Source organism: Musa acuminata, chromosome BXJ1-9, assembly GCF_036884655.1.
Source record: "Musa acuminata AAA Group cultivar baxijiao chromosome BXJ1-9, Cavendish_Baxijiao_AAA, whole genome shotgun sequence".
In the NCBI taxonomy this organism is placed as follows: Eukaryota; Viridiplantae; Streptophyta; class Magnoliopsida; order Zingiberales; family Musaceae; genus Musa; species Musa acuminata.
The window spans coordinates 27887977-27911613 of NC_088335.1; the positions used below are offsets into that span (position 1 = coordinate 27887977).

Below are 23637 nucleotides of genomic sequence, written 5' to 3' on the forward strand. Positions count from 1 at the left end.
TGCCCTCGGAGGCTCTGCTTGGCAAGTCAGCTAAGTCCCTGACATTGGTAAGTATTGCGCCTGCTATTTCTAGTTATACATCCAATGGTGTTCCTCCTGACCTCTCCTCTTTCTTACAGGGCCTTCACTACGTGACGACCCTGATGGACCGGGTGCGTGACGCTGGCCGGATTATCGGGGGCCTCAGCGGGTGCAACGCCGAGCTGCGCCGCCAAGTGGAGGAGATCCGAGCCGGGGCGGGCCCGGAAGCCGTGGCGGCCGTTGAGAAGCGCGCGGCGGATTCGGAGGCGGAGGTGGCTCGCCTCAAATCGAAGCTCCAGACATCCGAAAGTTCGAATAAGGAGCTCTAGAAAATTTTGCGGGTAGAGCAGACCGAGCTCCGTTTGTTAAAGACGGAGGCGAGCACCCTCAATAAAAAGCTGGAGGAGGTGAAGGCAGAGGCAAGAGCAGCTTCCGAGGCACTTGCCGAGGAGGCTCGCCTCCGACCTGACAAGGACAAGGAGCTGATCGAGATATACAAAAAGTCCGAGGGGTTCGAACTCGGGCTGACGCGGACGGGGCAGGTTTCCTTCGAATATGGATACTGGATCGCTCTGGCCCGCTTCCGTGCGCGCCACCCAGGCCTCGAGGTAGAGGAGGATCCCTTCACTTCCCATCCCGAAGATCTAGAGAGCCCGAGGACGTCCCTTTTGACGATCGCCTGGAGGTCCCGAAGGAGTAAAAAGGGTCCTGCAATTTTTGTAGTTTTTTCTAAGGGGTCGGTCGGTCTGTAAGTCAGCATCGAGTCCTGTAGTCCCAGTTTTTCTTAAATGAAAGAAGATTTTCTTCTCTTGCATATTGCCAATCTTTTACTTTCTCACACGAAAAACTTCTTAAGGTTCTGGACGTTCCATGTCCTTGGCAAAGAACAGCCAGCCATCGTCGCGAGCCGGTACGTGCCCGGTTGGACAATCTCGACGACCTGATAAGGTCCTTTCCATTTCGGAGTGAGTTTACCGTGCGCTCGGGTCGGGTTACTTACCTCGGCCCTGCACAGCACTAGATCGTCCAGCTTGATAGGTCGGGGGCGGACCCTTCTGTTGTAAATCCTGGCGACGACTCTTTTGTAGGAGAGGGCCTTTAGGTGCGCGTCGGCTCGCCTTTCCTCGAGCAAGTCCAATCCGGCTCGGAGTCCGTCGGCCGATGTCCCTTCGTTATAAGATTCCGTTCGTGGGGTGGTAATCTCCACCTCAGCGGGTAGGACGACCTTGGCGCCGAACGCTAGGCTGTAAGGGGATTCCCTAGTTGCGGTTTTAGGTGTGGTCCGCAAGGACCATAAGACGCTCGGGAGTTCGTCAACCCAAGTGGATTGGGCCGCGAGCGTCCTTCTGAGTCTGCCCAGAATAGCTCGGTTGGTCACCTCGGCCAGCCCATTCGTTTGGGGGTGTGTGTCACGCCCCCCCCCCCCCCCCCGAATTTAATTCTCATTTAGGAGGTGTGAACCTAACTCAAGATTGATAATATTATAATTCAACAAACAATCCAGGATCCAATCACACATTTGAGGTCACTAAGAAAAACATTCAAGTCATTCATCTCTACAATCCACAATTCACAAAACCTGTGCAGTTTATAATCATACATCATGTCACTAGATGATTCTTAAAATCCAAAAGCAACTTAACTAAACCATAACTATATCATAAATCCATAAGCGCGACAATTAATGCAATCACAAAACCAACATGTACTACATGTTTATATCAGTACACAGTTTAGACTTAACATTTCCAAAATCCTGACATAAGAGGTACTTTTCAAATATTTACAAGATACATCAATCTAGATTTGTCATTGATATTTCATTACTCCCAAAAAGAACTTATACAACATCAACCTATCAAGTACAAAATATTTGCCCCAAAATCTTCTAGTCTTCCACTGCCTCAACCCAATTTACATATTTTAGTGAGCGATAAGCTATCCAGAAAAATTTATATAGCAACGGGGTGAGCATATAAAGCTCAGCAAGTGACTAACATATCCATAGCAAAGAGGACAGGTTTCAAACAAATAAGGTATCAAAATACAAAGCAGAGATACAAAATGAAACAGTAGCATGTTTTGTTTGAATGCAGAATTACAATGTCATATCGTTCGAAGCATGTTTTGTTCATACAATCGAGAAAAGGTAATTGGAGCATATCATTGGCATAAGGAGCATATCAATGACATATGGTAATTTCAAGGCATAACAAAGACGTAAGGAGCATTTTGGATATCATGAATGCAGAAATACGATGTCATTTCGTTTGAATCACGTTTTGTTCATACAATCGAGGAAAGATAATTGGAGCATATCATTGGCATAAGGAGCATATCGATGACATATAGTAATTTCAAGGCATAACAAAGACGTAAGGAGCATTTTGGACATCATGAATGCAGAATTACGATGTCATTTCGTTCGAAGCACGTTTTGTTCATACAATCGAGGAAAGATAATTGGAGCATATCATTGGCATAAGGAGCATATCGATGACATATGGTAATTTCAAGGCATAACAAAGACGTAAGGAGCATTTTGGATATCAATGACATATGAAATAGTTCAGAACATATCAATGGTGAATGAAATGCTTTAGAACGTATCAATGGCATATGAAAATATTTCGGAAGCACAAGAAGCATTTCAGAACATATCAAAGAACATATACGAAATAGAAGCTCAAACATCGTACTCTAGCATAGTACATGTGAGGTTTAACTCAGTGGTGGCTCCACGCCGTGATGAGTTCTCGACTCCATCCACGGGTAGCCCTTTCCTACTCGAGCCCTCTCACCCTGCCCAAGTGCTAGGTCAGCTCTGAATTTCATATCAACAGATAGAAGGTGAAGTGGGATTCCAAATATAATATGGTCCATCCGTTTCTGAATGACCATCAAACATAATCTAGAGCATCGCGGGCTCTAAGCACATACCCTTTACCATTTCTGGAAAAGGTCTAAATAATCCCACAAACACCAGAGTACAAAAGGGTATTGTGAATAATGATTTGGGACTATCGGAAGCACATGCGGAACAACGAAATGTACATATGCCTTTCGAGTCAATACGATACAAACATAATCTTTCATAAATGAATTCAGATTTGAAAGAAAACAAAAGCAAGAGCATACAAGGATTTCAAGAAATCACATATAGCTCAATTGAAATAAGAAAGTTAGGTGAATTCAATGTCCAAAGAAATGAAACTGAAAGAGGCACATATCGAAAGCAAATGCGGAACAATGGGATGCATGTGTCGAATCATTACGATGCAAACATGATCTTTAGATGATAGCTGCAGATGTACAAATAAATAAAGGACAAAAGTTTACAGGAATTTAAGGTAATAATGTAAAGCTTAACTGAAGTAAGAGTTTTTGCCGAAATTGATTTCCAAAGAGAAGAAACAAGGAAAGCCGAAATCGACCAAAGCTCGATTCTGGCAGAAATTGATAGGAACATTATATGAACTATTTGGATAACCAATTATGCTCCAATTTATACAAAATAGGTGTCATTAGAAAGCTTTGTCAATCTAGTTTTAGGCAAATCAAGTTTTACAAGAATTGGAATTTACAACAGGGAGTTACAGATAATTTCGTAGCAAAAGGTCTGAAAATATTAGCTCTGTTTTACCGAATCCATAGGGTCGATGAAAGCAGATATTTCAGTTAGCAATTGTACTCCAAAAATTTCAAATAAGGTATATACAGAAAGAATTTTGAGTCTAGCTTCGAATAAATTATACTTTGTATGAATCTGAGTTCGCAGCAGAAAGTTATAAGTAGTTAAGCAACAAGAGGTCAGAAATTTCAGTCCCTGTTTTGTAGAATCTGTAGGGTTAGTTTAAACAGAAGTCTTAGTAGGCATTTAAACTCAAAATCATTCGATCTTAGTATCAAAATAAAGATTTTTTTGTCTACTTTCAAATGGAATAGGTTTTGTCTAAATCAGAGTTTATTACAAAATGTTATGACCAAAATATTGCATAGAGGTCAGATTACCGAAAAATTACAGATTTATAGCTTTATATCAAAACGAAAGAAGGTCTGGTTCTCAGTTGAAATCTTTCAAATTTTGCAGAATAAAAATGGAAACAGAGATTAAGGTTACTATGGGATGGGGTTAGAACACTTGCCTTAAAATTATTTGAATCCCAAACGTGGGAAAATTGATGAAAAACCTCAAGCTCTTCTTCTTCTTCTTCTTCTTCTTTTCTCAAACTCACGTTGGCTGCAACTCTTCAGGTTTATTTTCTTTAACCTTTCATCTAATTATTTGGGTTTTGGCTAATGCAAAAGTTGCAAGGTGTCATGCATGCATGAAAGGGGCTAGGTGTCATCTTTAGAGCAAAGATAAGTGGCACCAACCTTAGGTTAGCTAGTGACACATGTTCACTATATTTCTTTTTTTTTTTTTAACTTAAATCTGAATCTTTCATAAATTATATCAAACTTCTAATATTTACTCTTAGGTCCCTAACCATAAACTTTCAATATAATATCATTTAATATAAAATAATTATTAAATAATCCTTATTTTTACAAACAAACCTTTTACTAAATTTTTAAAAATGGGGGATGTTACAGTGTGCGACCGAGCTGAACCTCAGCTGTATCCCGTAGGTCGCGCAGAACTCTCTGAACCGAGCACTGGCGAACTGCGTCGCATTGTCGGTGATGATGACTCTGGGCAGACCAAACCGGGTAACAATGTTCCTCCACACGAATCTCTCCACCTGATGCTCCGTGATCACTGCCAGTGGTTCGGCCTCAACCCATTTGGTGAAGTAGTCTATCCCGACAATAATTATCTTCGTTGCCCCGAAACTGGGGGGAAAGGGCCAAGAATGTCCATCCCCCACTGCGCAAAAGGCCATGCGCAGTCCACGGGCATTAGCGGTACCGCCAGCTGTCGGGGCGTCGGTGTGTGCCTCTGGCATGCGTCGCACCTTTGCACGTACGATTTTGCGTCTCGGCACATAGTGGGCCAGTAGTACCCTTGACAGAGTGCCTTAAACGCTAGGGTGCGCCCACCTATGTGCTCACCGCAAACACCGCCGTGGATCTCGGCGAGAACCGATTGAGCCTCTTCGGGCTCGAGGCAGCGCAGGAGGGGGCGTGAGTATGACCTCCTGTATAACCGTCCGCCGATTTCACAGTACCGGGCTTGCGTCCGGCGCAGGCGCCGAGCCGCGGTTTCGTCCTCGGGAAGCGTCCCGTGACATTTGAATTGTAACACCTCCTGCACCCATGTTGTTGGTGGGCCAACGGTGGCCACCGCTGCGACCGTGATGGCGCGGGTGGGGAGTTCCTCCACGTTGGGCTCACCCTCGGGACCCGATCTCGAGGCCAGTTTTGCCAGCGTGTCCGCCCGCTCGATCTGGCGTCTCGGCACCCTGGATAATGTGAAGCGGGCAAAATGGGCGGCGAGAGCTCTTACCTCCACCAGATACTTCGACATGGTTGGGTCCCGGGCCTTATACCTGCCTGTGAGCTGTTCGGCAACCAGCTGCGAGTTGGTGAGGACGTGTATGTCGCCCACTTGCATTTCGACGGCTAGTCTAAGCCCCGCCAGCAGCGCTTCGTACTCCGCCTCGTTGTTGGTGGCCTTGAATCTGATGCGGAGGGAGCGCTCGAACGAGCGCCCGTCGGGGGCTTCTAACACCAGCCCGGCCCCCGCGCCTTTTCGGCTGGATGATCCGTCCACGCGGAGGAGCCATTTCGTCTTCACGCGTTTTGGCTCCTCGCCCTTGGGCTGAGTCAGTTCTAAGATGAAGTCGGCCACCGCCTGTGCTTTGATGGCGGTCCTTGGGACGTACTGAATATCGAACTCATCGAGCTCTACTGACCACTTGAGGAGGCAACCTGCCAGGTCAAATTTAGACAAAACCTGCCGGAGCGGCTGGTCGGTGATTACCTCGATCGGATGAGCTTGGAAGTAGGGGCGCAGCTTCTGGGCGGTTAATACGAGCGCCAACGCCAGTTTCTCGATCGGGGGGTATCGCTCCTCGGGTCCATTAAGGACATGGCTAGTGTAGTAAACCGGTTGCTGTTCTCCAAAGGCCTCCTTGATCAGGACAGAACTTATTGCAAGTTGAGAGGCGGCCAGGTAGATACCCAGCTTTTCCTGAGGTGACACCGAAGCGAGGCGAGGGAGGGAGGCCAGATGCTCCTTTACGTGGGCGAAAGCCTCCTCGCATTTCGTCGTCCACGCGAAGTCCTTGGGATCCATCAGAGCCCGGAAGAAGGGGAGGCATCGGTCGCCTGATCGGGATAAGAACCTTGACATGGCGGTGAGCCTTCCGTTCAGGCGCTGCAACTCCTTAATTGTCCGAGGGGCCTGCATGTCGACGATTGCCCGTACCTTTTCGGGGTTTACATCGATTCCCCTTTCATGTATGATAAACCCGAGGAATCTGCCCGAGTTGACACCGAAGGCGCACTTGGCGGGGTTGAGTCGCATGTTGTACCTTCGTAGTGTGTCGAAGGTCTCGGCCAAGTCGGACAAGTGGGTCATAGTCGTGCGACTTTTTACAATCATATCATCGACGTAGACCTCTATGTTTCTCCCTATCTGGTGAGCAAACATTTTGTTCACGGTCCTTTGATACGTAGCCCCGCGTTCTTCAGCCCGAATGACATAACTTTATAGAAGTACACCCCTTGGTCGGTGAGGAATGCGGTGTGCTGCTGATCCTCGGGTGCCATCCTGATCTGGTTGTAGCCGGAGAAGGCGTACATGAATGAAAGGCGGGTGTGACCGGTCGTTGCGTCGACCAACTGGTCGATTCGTGGGAGGGGGTAGCAATCCTTCGGACAAGCGCGATTAAGATCGGTGTAGTCAACGCACATCCTCCAGCTTCCATCAGGTTTCTTCACGAGGACTACATTGGATAACCAACGTGGGTACTTGGCCTCTTCGATGAAGCCTGCTACCGAAGTCGCTCTACCTCTCCTCGGACGGCCTGCTAGCATTCGGGAGCGAGACGTCGGGGCTTCTGCTTTACTGGCCGCACGTCTGGCGAGATGCACAGGTGGTGCTGAGACACCTCAGGGTTTACGTCGGGCATGTCAGCGGGTGACCAGGTGAAGACATCGAGATTCTCTTGGAGAAGATTGATGAGCTGGGCTTGCTCTCGCTCAGGAAGTTCCGACCCGATCTTGACCGTCCGATCTGGGCATCCCTCCTGTAGTGGCACGTCCAGCGTAGGCTCCGTTGGCTCGGGGTGCTGGGACGACCTTTTCGCTTCTCGGGGGTCTTCGAGGGGCGGTTCACCCTTCCTCCTCTTGCACAGGGATACTATGGTTAGGTAGCACCGCCTTGACTCGCGGGGGCTCCCGCTGACCTCCCCGACCCCCGCACGGGTCGGGAACTTCACGGTTCGGTGGTAGGTGGAGATAACCGCTCTAAACTTATTAAGGGTGGGGCGTCCCAGAATCGCGTTGTAAGCGGTCGGAAGGTCAACTACCAAGAAGGTTGCCATTACCGTCTTCGTTCTCGGTACTTCCCCGAGGGTTAAGGGCAAGGTGATCGCGCCCAATGGTGAAATTGATTCGCCGGTGAATCCGGTGAGCGTCGAGTTCATAGGCTCCAAGGCATCGCAGAAGAGCCCAAGCTTCTGGAAAGCGTCCAGATAAAGGATGTCGGTCGAGCTTCCAGTGTCGACCATGATCCTTTTCACTCGAGCGTTGGCGATCCTGGCGGTCACTACCAACGCGTCGTCGTGTTCGGGCTGTTCGGCTCTCTCGGCGGGAAACGTGACCTCGGGCCCGGGCCTGCGCCCATGGTCTTTGGCTGCGGCAGCACGGGCGTATGCTTTCCGCCCAGACATACTGTTTCCCCTAGACGTCGAGCCGCCCGTGATCATGTTGATCTGTCTTTCGATGGGGCCCTCGAGCCGTGGGGACGGTTCTTTATCCTGCTGTAGATAGCGGCACTCCTTCGTGTCATGCCCGTTTTGCCAGTGGAAACGACAATACCTCGTCTGGTCCGCGAGCTCCCATGGGCTCCTCATCGGGTTGGGGGTTCGGAGGAGCCCCTTCTCCTTTATCTGGAGAAATATCTGCGTTCGGGATGTTCCCAAGGCGGGGGGCGACGACCTCGGCGCGGACCGGTCCAATCTGCGCCTCGACGAGCCAGGTAGCTGCCCTCGTGGTGGCTCCGTCCAGGGCCTTTTGTGCTCCTCATGTCTCCCCGACATCCAAGCTTCCGCCGCAACATAGCGGTTGGCTCGCTGGAGCATCTCCAAGACTGCGGCGGGGGGTCGTTCAATGAGGGACCAGAAGAACCTAGAGGGACGGAGACCCGCCCGCCATGAACGCTTGCATCAACAAGGAGGGGTGAGCATCTGACAAACCTCGGATTTCCGCGGCGAATCGATTTACAAAACGGGAGAGGGGTTCGTCCTCTTTTTGGCTTACTCCAAGGAGCAGGGCGACGGTTGGTTTCGGTCAGGCCAAGGCTAGGAAGTTAACATCAAACTCCTTGGCGAGCTGATTGAAGGAGGCGACTCCCCCGGTCTTCAGGCCGCTGTACCATGCGCGAGCCGGCCCCCTTAGGGTCGTCGGAAACGCCCTGCACATCAGAGCGTCTGAAGTTCCGTATAGTGCCATCTGAGCCCGAAAGGCGGACACATGGTCCGCCGGGTCGGTGGTGCCGTCGTAAGCGTCCAGGGAGGGAAGCCGAAAGTTAGCAGGCACCGGCTGGTCCCGTATTTCAACCGCGAACGGCGACCCCCGGTGCGCATCGTCCCCTAGCTCTCCCTTTGAGGCACGGACCTCCTTCTGTACTTCTTCAAGTCGTTGACTGAAAAGGCGTAGCTGGGCCCGGAAGGAGTCCGTTGAGCCCGAGGATATCGTCTCCTGCTCGGGTCGGCCGGTTGGGTTTTCCACTGCTTGATCTCCAAGGGAAAACGCCTGGGTCCGGGGTGAGCCAGGGAGCGCCGGGGTTATAGCGCGAGCAGACGCAGATGGTTCTAGTCGACGCGTAAGCTGGGCCGCCGACGGGTTTGTTGATTGGGAAACGAGTGGGATGATGGTCTACACCATTCCCGCCAAAATTCGGACTTGGTGGGCAAGGTCCTGGAAGGCCTCGGTCGACACGTGCGAAGGGATGTTGGGGGCGCCCTCCGGCGGAAGCAGACCCGGGTCGTTAAAAAGACGCCAGTAGCGTTCCGAGGTCGTGACGAGGTCGTCTGCCCGTGGCTCGTCACGCGAGGGGCGCACGGCTGACGCCCCTGTTAAGAACGATCCCTCGGCTGGAGGTTCGTCGGGGTCAGTCTGAGGGTCCCTCGACATTCGGGCCCTCCTTCTAGCGCCAATCTGTTAGTGGAAACAATCTTTAAGCCACGACCTCGGGGCCGACGCGGCTTGGTTCGGGTCCGGATGACAGGGGATCTTCCCGAGACGGCCTCCGAATCCGCCGAGGTGGTCTGATACGGTGGTCGGGACGGGGTCGTTGTTTCTTCCGGGTAGGAACTCCTCGCCTTCCCGTCCGGCGGGGACCTTCTGCTTCGCACCTACACAAAGGTCGGGTCGGGGTGCTCGGCTCGACCCCTCCGACGATCAAGTCAAATGATAGTGGTTAGAGAATCTTTTCCTTCTTTTTTCCTCTAGTTCTCGATGAACGAGAGGGTATTTATAGGGAAGCTTACTGCTTCCTGAGCTGCCCGCTTGCAGGGGGTACGCTGGTAGCGTCTGACACTAGTATTGGCATGGCGTGAAGGATTGAGCATGAGCAGGGTGTTAATGTGCCTCGGTCGGCGCTCCGGTCTGCATCGACCAGGTGCTGCGAGGCGTTATTTGGAACAGCTGACGTCACGCGAGTCAATCGCAGTGATTACCCTCATCAATAATTAGTGTCGTTTAGGCTTAATTAGGGGTCGTTAGCTATAATTGGGGGCAAATTTCTATTCATATATTGCTTATATCAAGGTATATAATTTCAAATAATATCGCTCGGTACGGGCGGTATGTACCTGTTCGACAGTAAACCGGTACGCGGACCGTTCACTACCAGACGATATTTTTTTTTATTTAATATATATATATATATATAAAGGTGACGTCGCACATGTTTTTTAAATTATATATATATATATATATAGGCGACGTCGCATGGGGAGAAGAGAGGGCGACGTCGCACTTTTTTTTAAAATTTTTATATATAAATATAAATATAAATATATATATAAATATATATATATATATATATATATATATATATATATATATATATGTGATGTTGCCTTGATGACGTCGCCCCGCCTAGGGAGAAGAGAGGCGACGTCGCCTCGTGTAGGGGAGAAGGGAGGTTTATATATATATATATATATATATACCGAACGGTATATCGCTCGATAAACAGTATCGTACCGTACTGAGAGAAGGTCGAAACTCCGATACGGTACGATATTTCAATCCTTGGCTGAGATACACTTTATTCTTACTAAATATAATTTATATATGATAAAAAACCTTGAAATAGTTTTTTCTGAATTTTGGATGATTTTTTTATCTTTTTTGGAACATTGGTATGTATCAGTGGACTGACACATGCTACACCTATACTAATCGGGCTTACACATGCTACATATGCTATACCGATACCAATATGTACATACTAATTCCCGACCAACAATCACTATGGCCTGTCAGCTCGAAAGGTGTTCCTTGCTCTAAATAGCTCCTAAGTTGCTTCAAATTTCTTGAACAGATTACATTTGAAGCTCTCTCTTTCTCTCTATTGATATGTTGTGGCTTTCTCGAGAACAAACTTAGTTTTTCTCCCAATAAAGGAAGTTTGAATCTTAATCTCATAGTAATTACTTTTGTTGCTTCACAATAAGTTTTTTCTTAAATTAAGACTCAAAATTTTTGTTTGGATGCTTTAATTGTTTTTCGATTAAGTTTGATTCTATTTGTGTGTCACATAGGTATACTTTTGGTGTAAGCTAAATCCACCTTAATTTGACCTATATCCATGCAGATTCCACCTAGATCTGCTTAGATCCTTACAGATCCACACTTGATCTATGTGGATCTGAGATAGATCTCCATGGTCTAATTTAGATCCATGTGAATCCAGCATAGACGTGCACTTATTTGGTGGCCTAGATACACGTTGATTTAGTTGAGATCTATTTAGATCCAACCTAGGTCAATGCAGATCCAGTGTAGATCAATCCATGTTGATCCTCTATAGATAAGCATGGATATACGGTAGCTCAAGGATCTTAATTTCAAATAATACCGTCCATACCAGGCGGTACGTATCGGTCCGCTAGCAGACCGGTACACGGATCGCCTGCGATCGGGTGGTACTATCGATTGGGGTTGTTTTCGCCCCGTTACCGTCCTAAATTGATCGTCACCACCCGCTACTGAGTGGTATTAACTGAGGGAGAAGAAGAGAACCTGGAGATTGGCACTGCTCTCCCTCCTCGTTTGAGACGGCGAGGCTTTGGCATTGTCTGTGACTTCTCATCCACGCGGGGAGAAGAATCCTCGGCGTCGCAGGGAGAGAAACTGAGTGTTAAGGCGACGTTTCTTCTCTTGACGCAGGCAGAAGAAACGAGGCGATGAGGCGGGTAGAAGAAACGAGGCAACGAGGCGGTGTGGCCCCCTCATCGCCCTTTTTTCCGTGGGGAGAAGAAACGAGGCAATGAGGCGGTGTGGCCCCCTCATCGCCCCCTCGTTTTTCTGCCTACATGGGGAGAAGAAATCGAGGTTTATTCTCCCCATGCGCTAAAAAGGGCGACGAGGCAATCGCCCTTTTTTTTTACTCTTATATATATATATATATATAACGAGGCGATGTCGCCTCTATTTTTTGCCCATATGGGGAGATGAAACCAAGGTTTGTTCTCCCTACGTGCCAAAAATGGCGACGAGGTAGTCGGTGACGAGGTATATATTGAGCGGTATATCGAAATGCAAGGTTCGTAAAACCGTACCGTATCGACGTTTCGACCTGGGCTCGGTATGGTGTACCGAGTGATACACCTGATTTTAGTCCGTTAAACCCTCGGAAAATACCTGAAAATAAAAAAAAAGTTAGGATAGGGTTTTCAAGTTACAAATAAATATAGTAATTGTATAAGTTTAGTAAAATCAATGTAAATTAGGTAAGAATAGTATCACATATCTTTTTCGGGCTTTGAGGTAGTCTTGTTCGAGGTTCGTATTTCAGCCCGTTATAGATTGAAATATCTACAGAAAAATCATTTGAATTATTAGACTATTTTGTTACAATATAAACTCTAAAATTCAAATGAATTAAATAATCACATATGTAGATATACTTGATTGTTGATTCTACCACAAAAACAAACGACGGGCCTCTACAAGTGGTGGATCGGGGTCCTCGATCCGATACATCTGCATATCAATATGATACGTTTGTTGGACCCAATCATGAAATTGATCCCATGATATAGTGTATTGAGACACCGTATGCCATTGATGCATTAATGTGGTGCTGATCGTAGACTGATCGTCATGAATTATATTTGTCCGAGGTAGCTCTTGAGGCATATATTGGTGAATGTCAGAGCTTCTACTTTCGTTACTGATCTGCTGTTCTGTATCATACTGTTGCTCAGAAAAGGATGACCAACTATCACCATACTGTTGTAGCCCGTATGATTCTCCATAATACGATGGCTGTGAATACGATGAGCCTCTTTCTGTGTCTATATCATGTATGCTCTGTCGCATTTGTTCATATTCATCCACTGCCTTCCTCTTTCCCTTCCCCTTCTGCGCATAAACTTGACCAGTATCTTGTCGAGTTCCATGATCTGAATCTTGAATGGTATGTGTAAAATATTGCTCCTCAGTCTATTCACCACCCTCAAGTTGTGTAGACGAGACCAACGATTGCCCGGCATCACCGCCATCATCTGTCGAGGCACTACTGTCCGTGTTGCTGTCATGTCTTTGGACCGAGCGAGTTGCTGAATGTGATTGTGAAGGTGTCTCATCGCCCGACTCGATTCTTTCCAACTATGCAACTGATGCTACTGCCTTCCCCTTTGCCTTTGCACGTTGGGCGGACAAAGTATCTCACCGTTTACATACTTTTGCATTAAAGCGTGGACCCAATGATGATTATATATAAACTTTATAATTGATTGTGCTCGAGCTACACATTTCTTGATCGCATCCAACTCACCAATATCCTTCAGCATTAGATCTATGCAATGAGCTGCACATGGAGTCCAAAACAAAGTTTTTCTTTTTTCCATTAATTGCAAACCGTCCTTTTTGAAATTCGCTCCATTGTCGATTATTATTTGAACAAAATACTGTGGTCCAATCTCCTCTACCATAGTGTCCATCAAGCTCTCAATGTAGTTTACATCTTGGATCTTTTCAGAAGTATTAATGGACTTATGAAACACCACTCTTCTATTGCAATAAATAAGAAAGTTTATGATACTCATTCTTGTTGGTCCTGTCCAACTGTCACACATCAATATCACCCCATATTCATCCCATTGCCTCTTGAAGGATTTGATCCAATCCTTTAGTTCTGCCACCTCCTCATCTAAGTACATGTCGTAAATCTCCTTCGGTGTTGGAGGGTTGGATCCCCGTGCCAGACTTTTGAATAGAAGAGACCATGCTCTGATAATATGGACCTTGGGCTGTGTTGGCTGGAATCCTATGGAAGTTGAACCATTTTGAGATTGCCTTCCCAATATCCCATTTTTTTTCTTTTATGTATGCATTGTCAATCCGTGTCTGTTTCGCTATTTATGGGGGATAGGCTTGCGGATCAATATCAACAATATCTGGTGCGGACCTCCTGCCAAGACCTCTCATAAAACTACGGAGTCCACCATACCTCATGCTACTAGTTCGGCCTAACTGAGAAGGAGCAATTGGTTGCCTTATGCTGGTTGACCTCTGGATTCCACTACCACTGCCATGCTCCAATTATGAGTTAGGTCGTCGATGCCTCATTGCTTCATCGACCGTATACTGATGCTCCAATGATACACGAATCCCAACTGTGAGATCCGGGTCGACTTGATCGTCGCAACCATTATATTGATCATAAACTGGTTCCTGTGTAGCCCTATGATATTCTTCCTCAACTCTTGCATTCTTTTTTAATGTATCTTCCTTTGTTTGTTTAAGCTTGTTTTGAAATAATTTACGGATCTTCGTTGGAATATTCTTGCATTTTGCAACATCAGGATACCCACCAGCCAAATGTATTTTCACCCGAGTTATTCCTCTACCCTTGCCAATGTAGTCACAATAAATACATTGCCAATGATAATGGTTTCCATCTATCTTTCGGGCATGAACCCATGCATCATCATGTGACTGTTCCTTTGGTGCCATGATCCTACCAAATTTAAATCAAATAAACTATAAAGTATAAACATATTAAATTGATCAAATATCGATCATAAATCACTAATCGTAACATTAAATAATTTTATTAAAACATAACTAATCATATTTTATCATCATAAATATGTTACATGCACAAAAGAAGTATTAAAATCATTAGATACACTAATTACACGATTAACATAGTTAATTTTTCACTAATTACTTTTCTTTCAATACTATAAACATGGCAAACACCCTAATAGGTATTAAAGATATTGGATTGACTTAAAATCAAATAAATTTTGATTAAATCATCATTAAAATGACTAATTACAGTATTAGATAACTTTAATAAAACATAATTAAACTTATTTTACCATCATATATATGTCAAATACATAAAAGAAACATTAAATATATAATTTTAATCCAATATTATTCAAATTATGATAAAATCATCATTTATTTATACTAATTATACGATTAATATAGTTAATTTTTCACTAATTACTTCTCTTTCAACACTATAAACATGACAAATACCCTAATAGGTATTAAAGACATTGAATTGATATAAAATCGAATAAATTTTGATTAAATCATCATTAAAATGACTAATCGTAGTATTAAATAACTTTAATAAAACTTAATTAAACTTATTTTGCTATTATAAATATTATTCAATATTTAATATGCATTAAACACATTAATCATAATCTTAAAGATCTTAATTATTCTCTAATTAAAAAAAACGAATACATACCTCTTGATTAGAAAGTTCTTCCTTTTAATCTTCCCAAATTAGCCTCGATTGAATTCACAAATCGAAAGTTGTTTTATAGAGTTTAGGAGAGAAAAAAAAAGTTTGAGCGAGAGTATAAAAGAGTATAATGAAATAGGGGAGAGAAGAATGGCTTAAATAGAATGAGAAAGGGCACCGGCAGTGCAATTCGGTATTGCAGACCTTACCGAAATGTACTGCTCAATATACAGTACCGTACTATACCGAGCAAATCTCGAAATTTCAATCTTTACAGTAGCTTGCATTTGTACTGTTCGAAGTGTAAATTTTATAAATGTGTGGCTCAATCAATTTGTTACTATTTGTGGGGTAATCTCATTGAAGCGACAAATAATTAGGGTAATATTTGCAACTGACCTGTTACTATGTGTTCATTGCAAATATGATGCTTGTGATGGAAAAATAATCTGGTTGAAGAAGCATTTAGTCAATTTGAAATAGCCAACTACATGAACATACACCAAAAAATTGGATGAACTTTCATTGCAAAATTGGTTGTACAGAAAGCCCCAAGGATACATCAGAAAGCCCAAAGGAAGGACTTCAAGATAAGAATACCCAAGTCACTCATCTATGATGAGTATTAGGGTCAACGACCAAGGAAGATTTTGATAAAAACCTGAGTTTGCAGTCAATGCTCATGTATTATTGGAGCATCATCACATGCATGAAATATGAGTTTGGCAATTATAGTTTTAACTTGCATATGGTTGGACGAGAACCAACTTATCCTAAACATATTGGTTGGTACTAAACCATATCTAGCTAGTATTGGCTTGTCCGAACCCATATTGATCGGCATTGAACTATACCAACACATGGGATGGATTTAGACTGATTCTCTACTTGACCATCTGAGGACTAGTATTGATAGTTTGATACTGATATGGTACGGGCGGTATCATTGGAAACTGTATACCTTGATTGATACTGATATTTTAATCCTTGGATGTTGCTACCACTAATGAATCCATGTAGTTGGTAGTAGGACGAACTCCATGCACTGATAGGGCCATTTTCTTCCTGTTGTCAATGGCAGTCTTTCCCGCCTAGTCAATAAGTGTTAACTTCAAGATTGATTGTCCAAGAAAGAGAGGGAAGAACGTTCCAACCTGGTTCCGACCCGACGATGGGTAACATGTGTTGTCCTGAGAAGTCAAGGTTGGTTGAAGAGGAATGTTGGGGTTTGGATGTTGCGTGATCTCTTGATATGCCACCCGAGATCTCGTAGAAGATTGAAGTTAGGGGTAGCTCAACTCGGTGCCCCTGATGCCTAAGTCAGCAATATCCGATTTGTAGAGGAAATAAGAATGCAAAGGTAGAGAAAAAGGAATGAGAGAAAATCTATTATACCCGGGGCCTCATGGTTGTCGGCGATTTGAACAGTTAAGGCAGTTGTAGGGGTGGCACAACTGCCTGTTGAGATGGCAATTGAGGTCTCGTAACCCCTACTGATATGGCTCAACCACCTACCAAAGTGGTGTAACCTCCCCTGATGTGGCTCAACCACCTACCAACATGGTACAACTATCGGTCGAGGTAGCTCAACTGCCCCTACGCGGTTACATGTCGTAACTGTCTCGCTGCGGTGGTGGCCATCGTTGCTGAGGTAGTGGCCCTCTTTGCTGAGGTGGTGTCCATGTGTCAGTTTTGGAATGATCCATTTTGTCCTCTATATAATGTGTTTTTTATTCTTAAGTGGATCTTAATAGTTAAGGCATGGTACCATAAGGCTCAAATATGGCTTTGCAACTGGCCAAGCCAGGCTGGCTAGGGTCATAAGAAGCCCTATTTCTTCACATGAAGTTGTCTGTCATCCTTAGAATTAAAGTTGTCTTCAAAATCCTTTCTTGATATGTGTGTTACTGTTTAACACATGTTGTCAGAGGCCTTGTATGGAATACAGATTCTAGGCTGTATTTCTAATATTGATAGGTATCAGTAGAATTCTTAGTAGATTTTTGGAGCGAAAACAATGGAAGTATTGAGGGATAACAGCAAACATGTTGTCATGAATTTTCTGCTCACCTGACCATTTGCCTATCTCAAGCTTTAAGTCAATGTTAGTACGACTCACATGAATTCTCACTCATTTAGTGAATGCTGGTTCTCGTGTGCCAAAGACCAATTTCTCTGATAAGCAGCAGTAATATTCAGTCATTAACTGATCTCCTCGAGTTAAGTACTTGAGTACTTGTAAATAACAAAGCCATGACAATGGCCTGTACAAGCAGGAAACTGGAAAATAGATGAATAAGCTTGAAATCTTTAACAAATTTGATTAACTACGTAATAATTTGAATTCTTAGTTTTCACATATACCGATATTGATGGTTGAACCTTGTGGTAACTTAACTTGTTGCAACTGGGCACTCATCTGCTTGTCAAATAAGTGCTATTTAACTTGGTACTTGGTGTGCTTCTAATGTCTTGCTTAAAATCTTTCATTAATTTTCATTTTTATATGAATGCCAATGACTGAATTATCTTATCTGGTTGTAGATGTGTTCTTGCATATGCTTCTGATCTTATCTTTGGTGGCATTAGCCTAAATCCTCATCGACGGAGGGGCTTGAAGATAGCATCTCTCAGTTTGGATCACTCGTATGTCTCAAAAACCTTAACCTTCTGCAAACCTTTTGCTTTTCGATTATTTTACTTATAAAGTGTATGATTAAATTTTTCCAAAAATTGCAAAAACTAACAAGTATATCTTCTGTCTTTATACTGTTAATTTTATTGTTTTGTAGACTTTGGTGCAAATAAGATACACATGACAAAAATGCCTTTGGAAAGGTCAAATAGCAATGTGTTAAGTAGCGAGTGGACCAATACATTTCAGCCAATATTGAAATGTACAGTTTGATACTAGTTCATATCATTTGTTAATTTTTTGATTATTTTAATCAACAAGACCAAATGATACAAGTCAATATATTGTCCAGCATAATGGTTCAATAGGTTACCAAAACTAGTATCAAATTGATAATTAAGTCCTTGACAAGTAGCATTATCACTATATCTGCTGATTTCTATCTGTGCTTACTGAATGAAAGCATAGATCAAGATATCAAGTAAACTGTAAGGTTTATTTGGTATTTATGTCTGCTCAATAGTTGGAGAAAATTATTAAAGAAAAGTTAAATATTTAAGTAATAAAATAATTGATAAACTGTTTTTTATTATACAAAAAATGAACACTATTAAACTTAATGTCATGCTCTAATTTCAATATAAATCACAAAACTATCATATTTTAAATAACAAGGTATTTAATCTTTAACCAAGAGCTCTCTTAATTCATAAATAACAAGCTTTTCATAGTCATTATAATTTTTTGCAGATGTGTAATATATATTTTCATACTCGTATGCCGAAGGCCTGAGGTAATTCAGTTTGATTATCTTCCAAAACTAAGAGCTCTCTTAGTGCATGTTGTCTTTTCTTGGAGCTGATACCTTTTTGTTCCAACATGTGCTATGCATGTTCTAGCTGGCAAGCACAAATAAGCACTTACCTCAAGCCTTGGCAATCTTCTGTATATTTTTTGGATCAACCATGAATTGATGGTAGGAAAAAAAAAAGTGGTGTACGTTCTCCCTAGGGTAGAAAATAATTCTAAGATAAAGACTTATCAAAATAAACAATAGGAATGCATCAAGCCGTGGCAAAGTAGACACCGGAAGACCTTTAATATCAATGCCAAGGAGTGCTGTTGGTGCTCATACTATGTCTAGCATGTGCTGGCAAAACTAGACAGACCACACAATTTGTATGAGATCGACTTGTATGCTCAACATAATTAGGGACAATTATATAAGATGTGTTTTAAAATGTAGCATATGCGACTATAAACTGAATGCAATCTCCTAAATGCATTAGGATTTTCACATACTCATTATATCTCCCATGTGGCAAAACCAAACTGGCTATATTTGCACGAAAAATCGAATGTGTTGGCTGTGCTGACACAGGACACTGTGCCATTCTATGAGATTATTAAATTTTAGTGTTGGGCTGATGCAACCTATGCTTCTCAGCACAAACCTGTACCGAGTGCCAGCTCATACGAATTGGCACATCGTTGAGCATTACCATCATTATGGTGTGCTGAGAATCCAAAAACCTATGTTGAAGTATCACTTCATAAGTTCCTATCCTCCAACATTTGATCATCACTTTTATATAAAATAACAAATCATACTGATCATGTACAGTACCTACTGAAGATACAGCCTGAGGACAGCATAGTGCAAAATCATGCACCTAATATCAAAGCCAAATTGAAATTCAATAGTGTAGGACCTGATGAACTATATAAAATGGAATTAGATGATAACTCCATTAATGCTTATATATCTGTTTAGTATAAAGAATAAGTATTTCACAGATCTATTTGTGATTGATGATTTCCAAATGGTTTGAAAGTTTAAATTTTTTATATTCCATTGGTGAACAACAATAATAACAAAACCGTAAAGTCCTAACTATTTGGAGTCAACAACTTGGATCTTTTGCCGCTAGTGTAAAGAAATGTTGAAGGATCAAATGACACAATTTCCAAGGCTCCATTCTGAAATATGATGTGAATGTGCCCTTTTACCAAGGATTTTAATTTCGATCGGTATGCGGTACATACCGGTCCGCTTGCATATCAGTATGCGGACTGCTTGCTACCGGGCGGTACTGTTGATCTAGCCCCGTATCGGGAGGTAACGGTCTATTTCAACTGTCGTCACCTGCTACTAAGCGGTATCAGCCTGGTTGCGACGAGGGAAGAAGCATCGAGAGAGAAGAGGGAGAAGGCACTCGAAGAACAGGGAGAATCGGGAGAACCTTGATGCTTCCCGATCTGGTGCCGCCCTCCCTCGATGATCTTGATCCAAGAGGTAATGGAGAGGTGGCGGTTGAGCTTCTTCTTCGTCAAAGGCCGGAGACGACTGCGGCCTTCGCCGCGTTCTTTAGAGACGTCTGCGGCCTTTGACATCTTCACCGAACGCTGCAAATGAGAAGACTGTCTTCTCCTCATCTGATGCGACGAGGAGAAGAAAAGGAGGTGACATTGTCAAGACAGCGTATGCCTCCTTTTTCTTATTTTTTATAGTATTTTTTATATTTTTATATTTTATATTATATATATATATATCGAGCGGTACACCCTGGCATACCGCTTGGTACACCCGTACCATGTCGTATCGAGCAAAGCTTGACATGCCGATATGGTACGAAATTAAGAATCTTGCCTTTTACTATGTATGTGTTAGGATCAAGAGCAGCACTAAGAGGGGGTGAATTAATGTAGTGGAAAATTCTTCGATTTCATAGAAAGTTCATCTCGATTCAAATCGTTTCGAAAAGATGTTGAACTTAAAACTTTCGTAAGAATGTAAGACGAAGCTCAAGGAGGTTTGTAGTAAAGTAAATTTCACAAAAGGAAAAGCAAACCAGAATTTAGAGTGGTTCAATCAATGAGACCTACATCCACTTCGGATTCCTCCTCCATCGAGGTCACCGACGTCCACTAAAGGTCTTCCTTCAATAGGCGAAGACCAACCACTTTTTACAACTCTTTCTCCTTTTATTGGGTTTCGAAGATAACCCTTACAAGCCTCACTCATCTTTCTTGGATGTTTACAAAGCTAAGAGAGGGAGGAGAGGACTCTTTGCACTTTTACAACTCTTTTAATACCTCAAGAACTCAATATTATATCAACACTTTCATGCCCTTTCATGCAGAAAAGGGTGGGATATTTATAGGCTCCAATGGTTCCAAAATTTGGAGCAAAAAATTCAAATCCTCGGATTTCGGAGTATTGGCGGTACCACCACCATTAATGGCGATACCATCGCCTAACAGAGCTCGGAGACCGAGCTCTGACGGTACCACCGCCTGACAGGGGTGGTACCACCGTTGGCAGCATTAATTGCCAATGGTACCACCGCCCAGACCACCTAAGAGACTGGGTCTCCCAGGTGGTGCCACCACCGGCTGGGCTTTCAAGTGCTGAATGGGCTGTTCAATCTGGCCAAATTTAGCCCTGTTAAGGGCCTAGTTGGCCCCTAGTTAAGTTAGTGGGATTACCTCCCAATCCGAACTCAATTTATGGACTAACTATAATAATTAAGACAATTGACAAAGCATTTTTATTTCGGTATATCAATAGCTCTTCTGGCGAGCTTCCGACGATCTTCCGGCGAACTTCCAACTAACTCCCGGCATTGTTCCGGCGGACTCCCGGCAAGCTTCTGGATTTTATGACGATCTTCTTGGCGAGTTCCGACGAGCTTCTTTGGCAAGCTCTTGGACCTCTCGGTTGGTTACGACAGAACTTCCGACGAATGTTTGGACTTTCGACGAACTCTTGAACTCCTAACGAGATCTCGATCTTGGCTCCGGCATAACACTTGCTTTATGTCTTACTGCTATCGTAGTTAATCCTGCACGTTTTTCTCAACATATAGATTAGATCAAACAATTTACAATTAATTTCATCATCAAAATCCGAGATTCAACATTGTCATAAAGATTCAACCTTTTCTTGACCAATGACCTTCATTTCAGGCTTAACAGTAGGGACCACCTGGTCTACATATATATTCTTTCTAATATGCTTTGGACCTAGAAAATTTTGAGGTGAACCTGTATTTTGTAGCATTAACTTTATGACAACTACTGCTCTATAATACTAACAATCATAACCACTCATGAGAAGTTTGCTTTTTATCTTTGAGCAAGGACAACCAGTGTTTCTTTCGATGGACCTGCATAGATATAGGTGTTTCATGGTTTAACTACAGTTTTTGTCCTTAACTGGGAATAAAGGACAAACTTCTGCATCAATTTCCTAGCTGGAGGAGAGCTTGCCCTCAATTGTCCAAGAGGAAAACCTTTTTGGCATGAAAATAAAGTCTACCAGTAAATAATCAAAAGCATTATCCAAAATAGAAGGAATACCTTACTTCTACCTATAAATAATCACAAGCATTATTCAAAACATTTTTTGCATGAATCTGTATGATACCTATCTGTATGATATCTGTCTTCCTACTTTGGAGGGTTACTTCTTTCTAAAATGTTGAACTATCTTTTCTTTCTAGAATGTTGAACTATCTTTTCTTTCTTGAATGTTTAATTATCTTTTCTTTCTAGGATTTGGTTCCACAGGTCTGTAAGAGCTGATGATTGGTTATTATTTGTGGTAAGTATTTAACAACTAATGTGTTGCTTAAAACCCTTAGAAATTATCTCTCATGATTCTTACCTAATGTTTTTCTGTGATATAGATAGAGAGCCCATCTGCTAGTGGAGGTCGTGGACTCTCCTTTGGTCGTATGTTTAACAGGAGAGGCGAGGTAATTGATTGATTTTCTATCTGATAAGATGTTATGTTGTCCCTGACCTTCCAATGCTGTCTATCTCTCCAGCTTATCATGTCATTAACCCAAGAGGGCCTAATCAGAAAAGCTAAACAACAAAATGAAGATCTCAACTCCAAGCTCTAAGGGCCATTCAAAGTTCCAGTGCAGCATATGCTGTGCGGTGCTGATGCCTATCCACTATTCTCCATCAGCCATACATTCCACGCCTATGTTAGTAATACTACATTAAAATTGTTGGTTGCTTTAGTTTCGCTGCATATTTAGGTTTGCTAGCTACACAGAATGCTTATTGCTGTATGATAGAGGAAATGGCCGTATGATAATTGCTTATTTCTCTGACCATGAAGCAAGTGTAATAAATACTTTCCATCCTAATAAATCCAGCTGAAAGAACTTGGATTTTCCTTGAGTTCCTACTACTGCTAGACTTCGCTGCCTTGCTGCATCAGTTAGTAGATCACCAGCTTGTTATGAACTTTAGATTCTGCCACTTGTTTAGTATTGCTGTATGTGGTGCGAATCTATGACTGACACTTCAGCATGATCCTTCGATGAAGCTACAGTTTATATAGCTATAGGAATGAGAGAGAAAAATATCACATTTGCTCGCATGATATTACTACTGTGATGCTACACTTTCTTACATGTTAGGAAACCCTCCAAATTAGATCAACATATCTACTCTTTCTTGTATGCTGGTAGGCAAACCACTGAGCTCTTTAATGAAGGGACAAATAAGAGGTAAATTACAGCAATAATGATGAGATGAAATGTATATATATGCCGCCCCCCCATTTTCTGTCACAGGAGATTATAAAGTTTAATTCAGACGGTCGATTACCCTTCCCGGTAAATGTGTGTGACCGTAACATTCATTACACCAGCAATCTGGCCAACTATGCCTCTCTCTCTCTCTCTCTCTCTTTTGCTCTCTCTTTAACCAAAGAAAACAAAGTTTTAACTCTCTCGTTACAATCGTAAGATATCAAAGTGGATTATGCTTGCTATTTAGAAGCACCAAAACCCAACGTAGGTGCTAAAAGTCCGTATCTCATGACTGCAGCTTCGTTATAAAT

The 23637-nt window shown here is 43.2% G+C and overlaps 1 protein-coding gene across 7 annotated transcripts in view; it reads left to right on the forward strand.

The window, feature by feature from the left end:
* The window catches only part of LOC135584639 (acyl-CoA hydrolase 2-like), a 92394-nt gene extending 69424 nt beyond the window's left edge, over positions 1-22970 (forward strand). For all 7 annotated transcript variants that reach the window (XM_065083469.1, XM_065083470.1, XM_065083471.1 and 4 more), the window contains 4 exons: positions 17684-17785; positions 22332-22380; positions 22466-22534; positions 22607-22970. In XM_065083469.1, the coding sequence (XP_064939541.1) occupies positions 17684-17785; positions 22332-22380; positions 22466-22534; positions 22607-22684 (298 nt within the window). In that variant the 3' untranslated portion in view covers positions 22685-22970. The remainder of the gene's footprint in view (positions 1-17683; positions 17786-22331; positions 22381-22465; positions 22535-22606) is intronic.
* Positions 22971-23637: the final 667 nt, after the last annotated feature.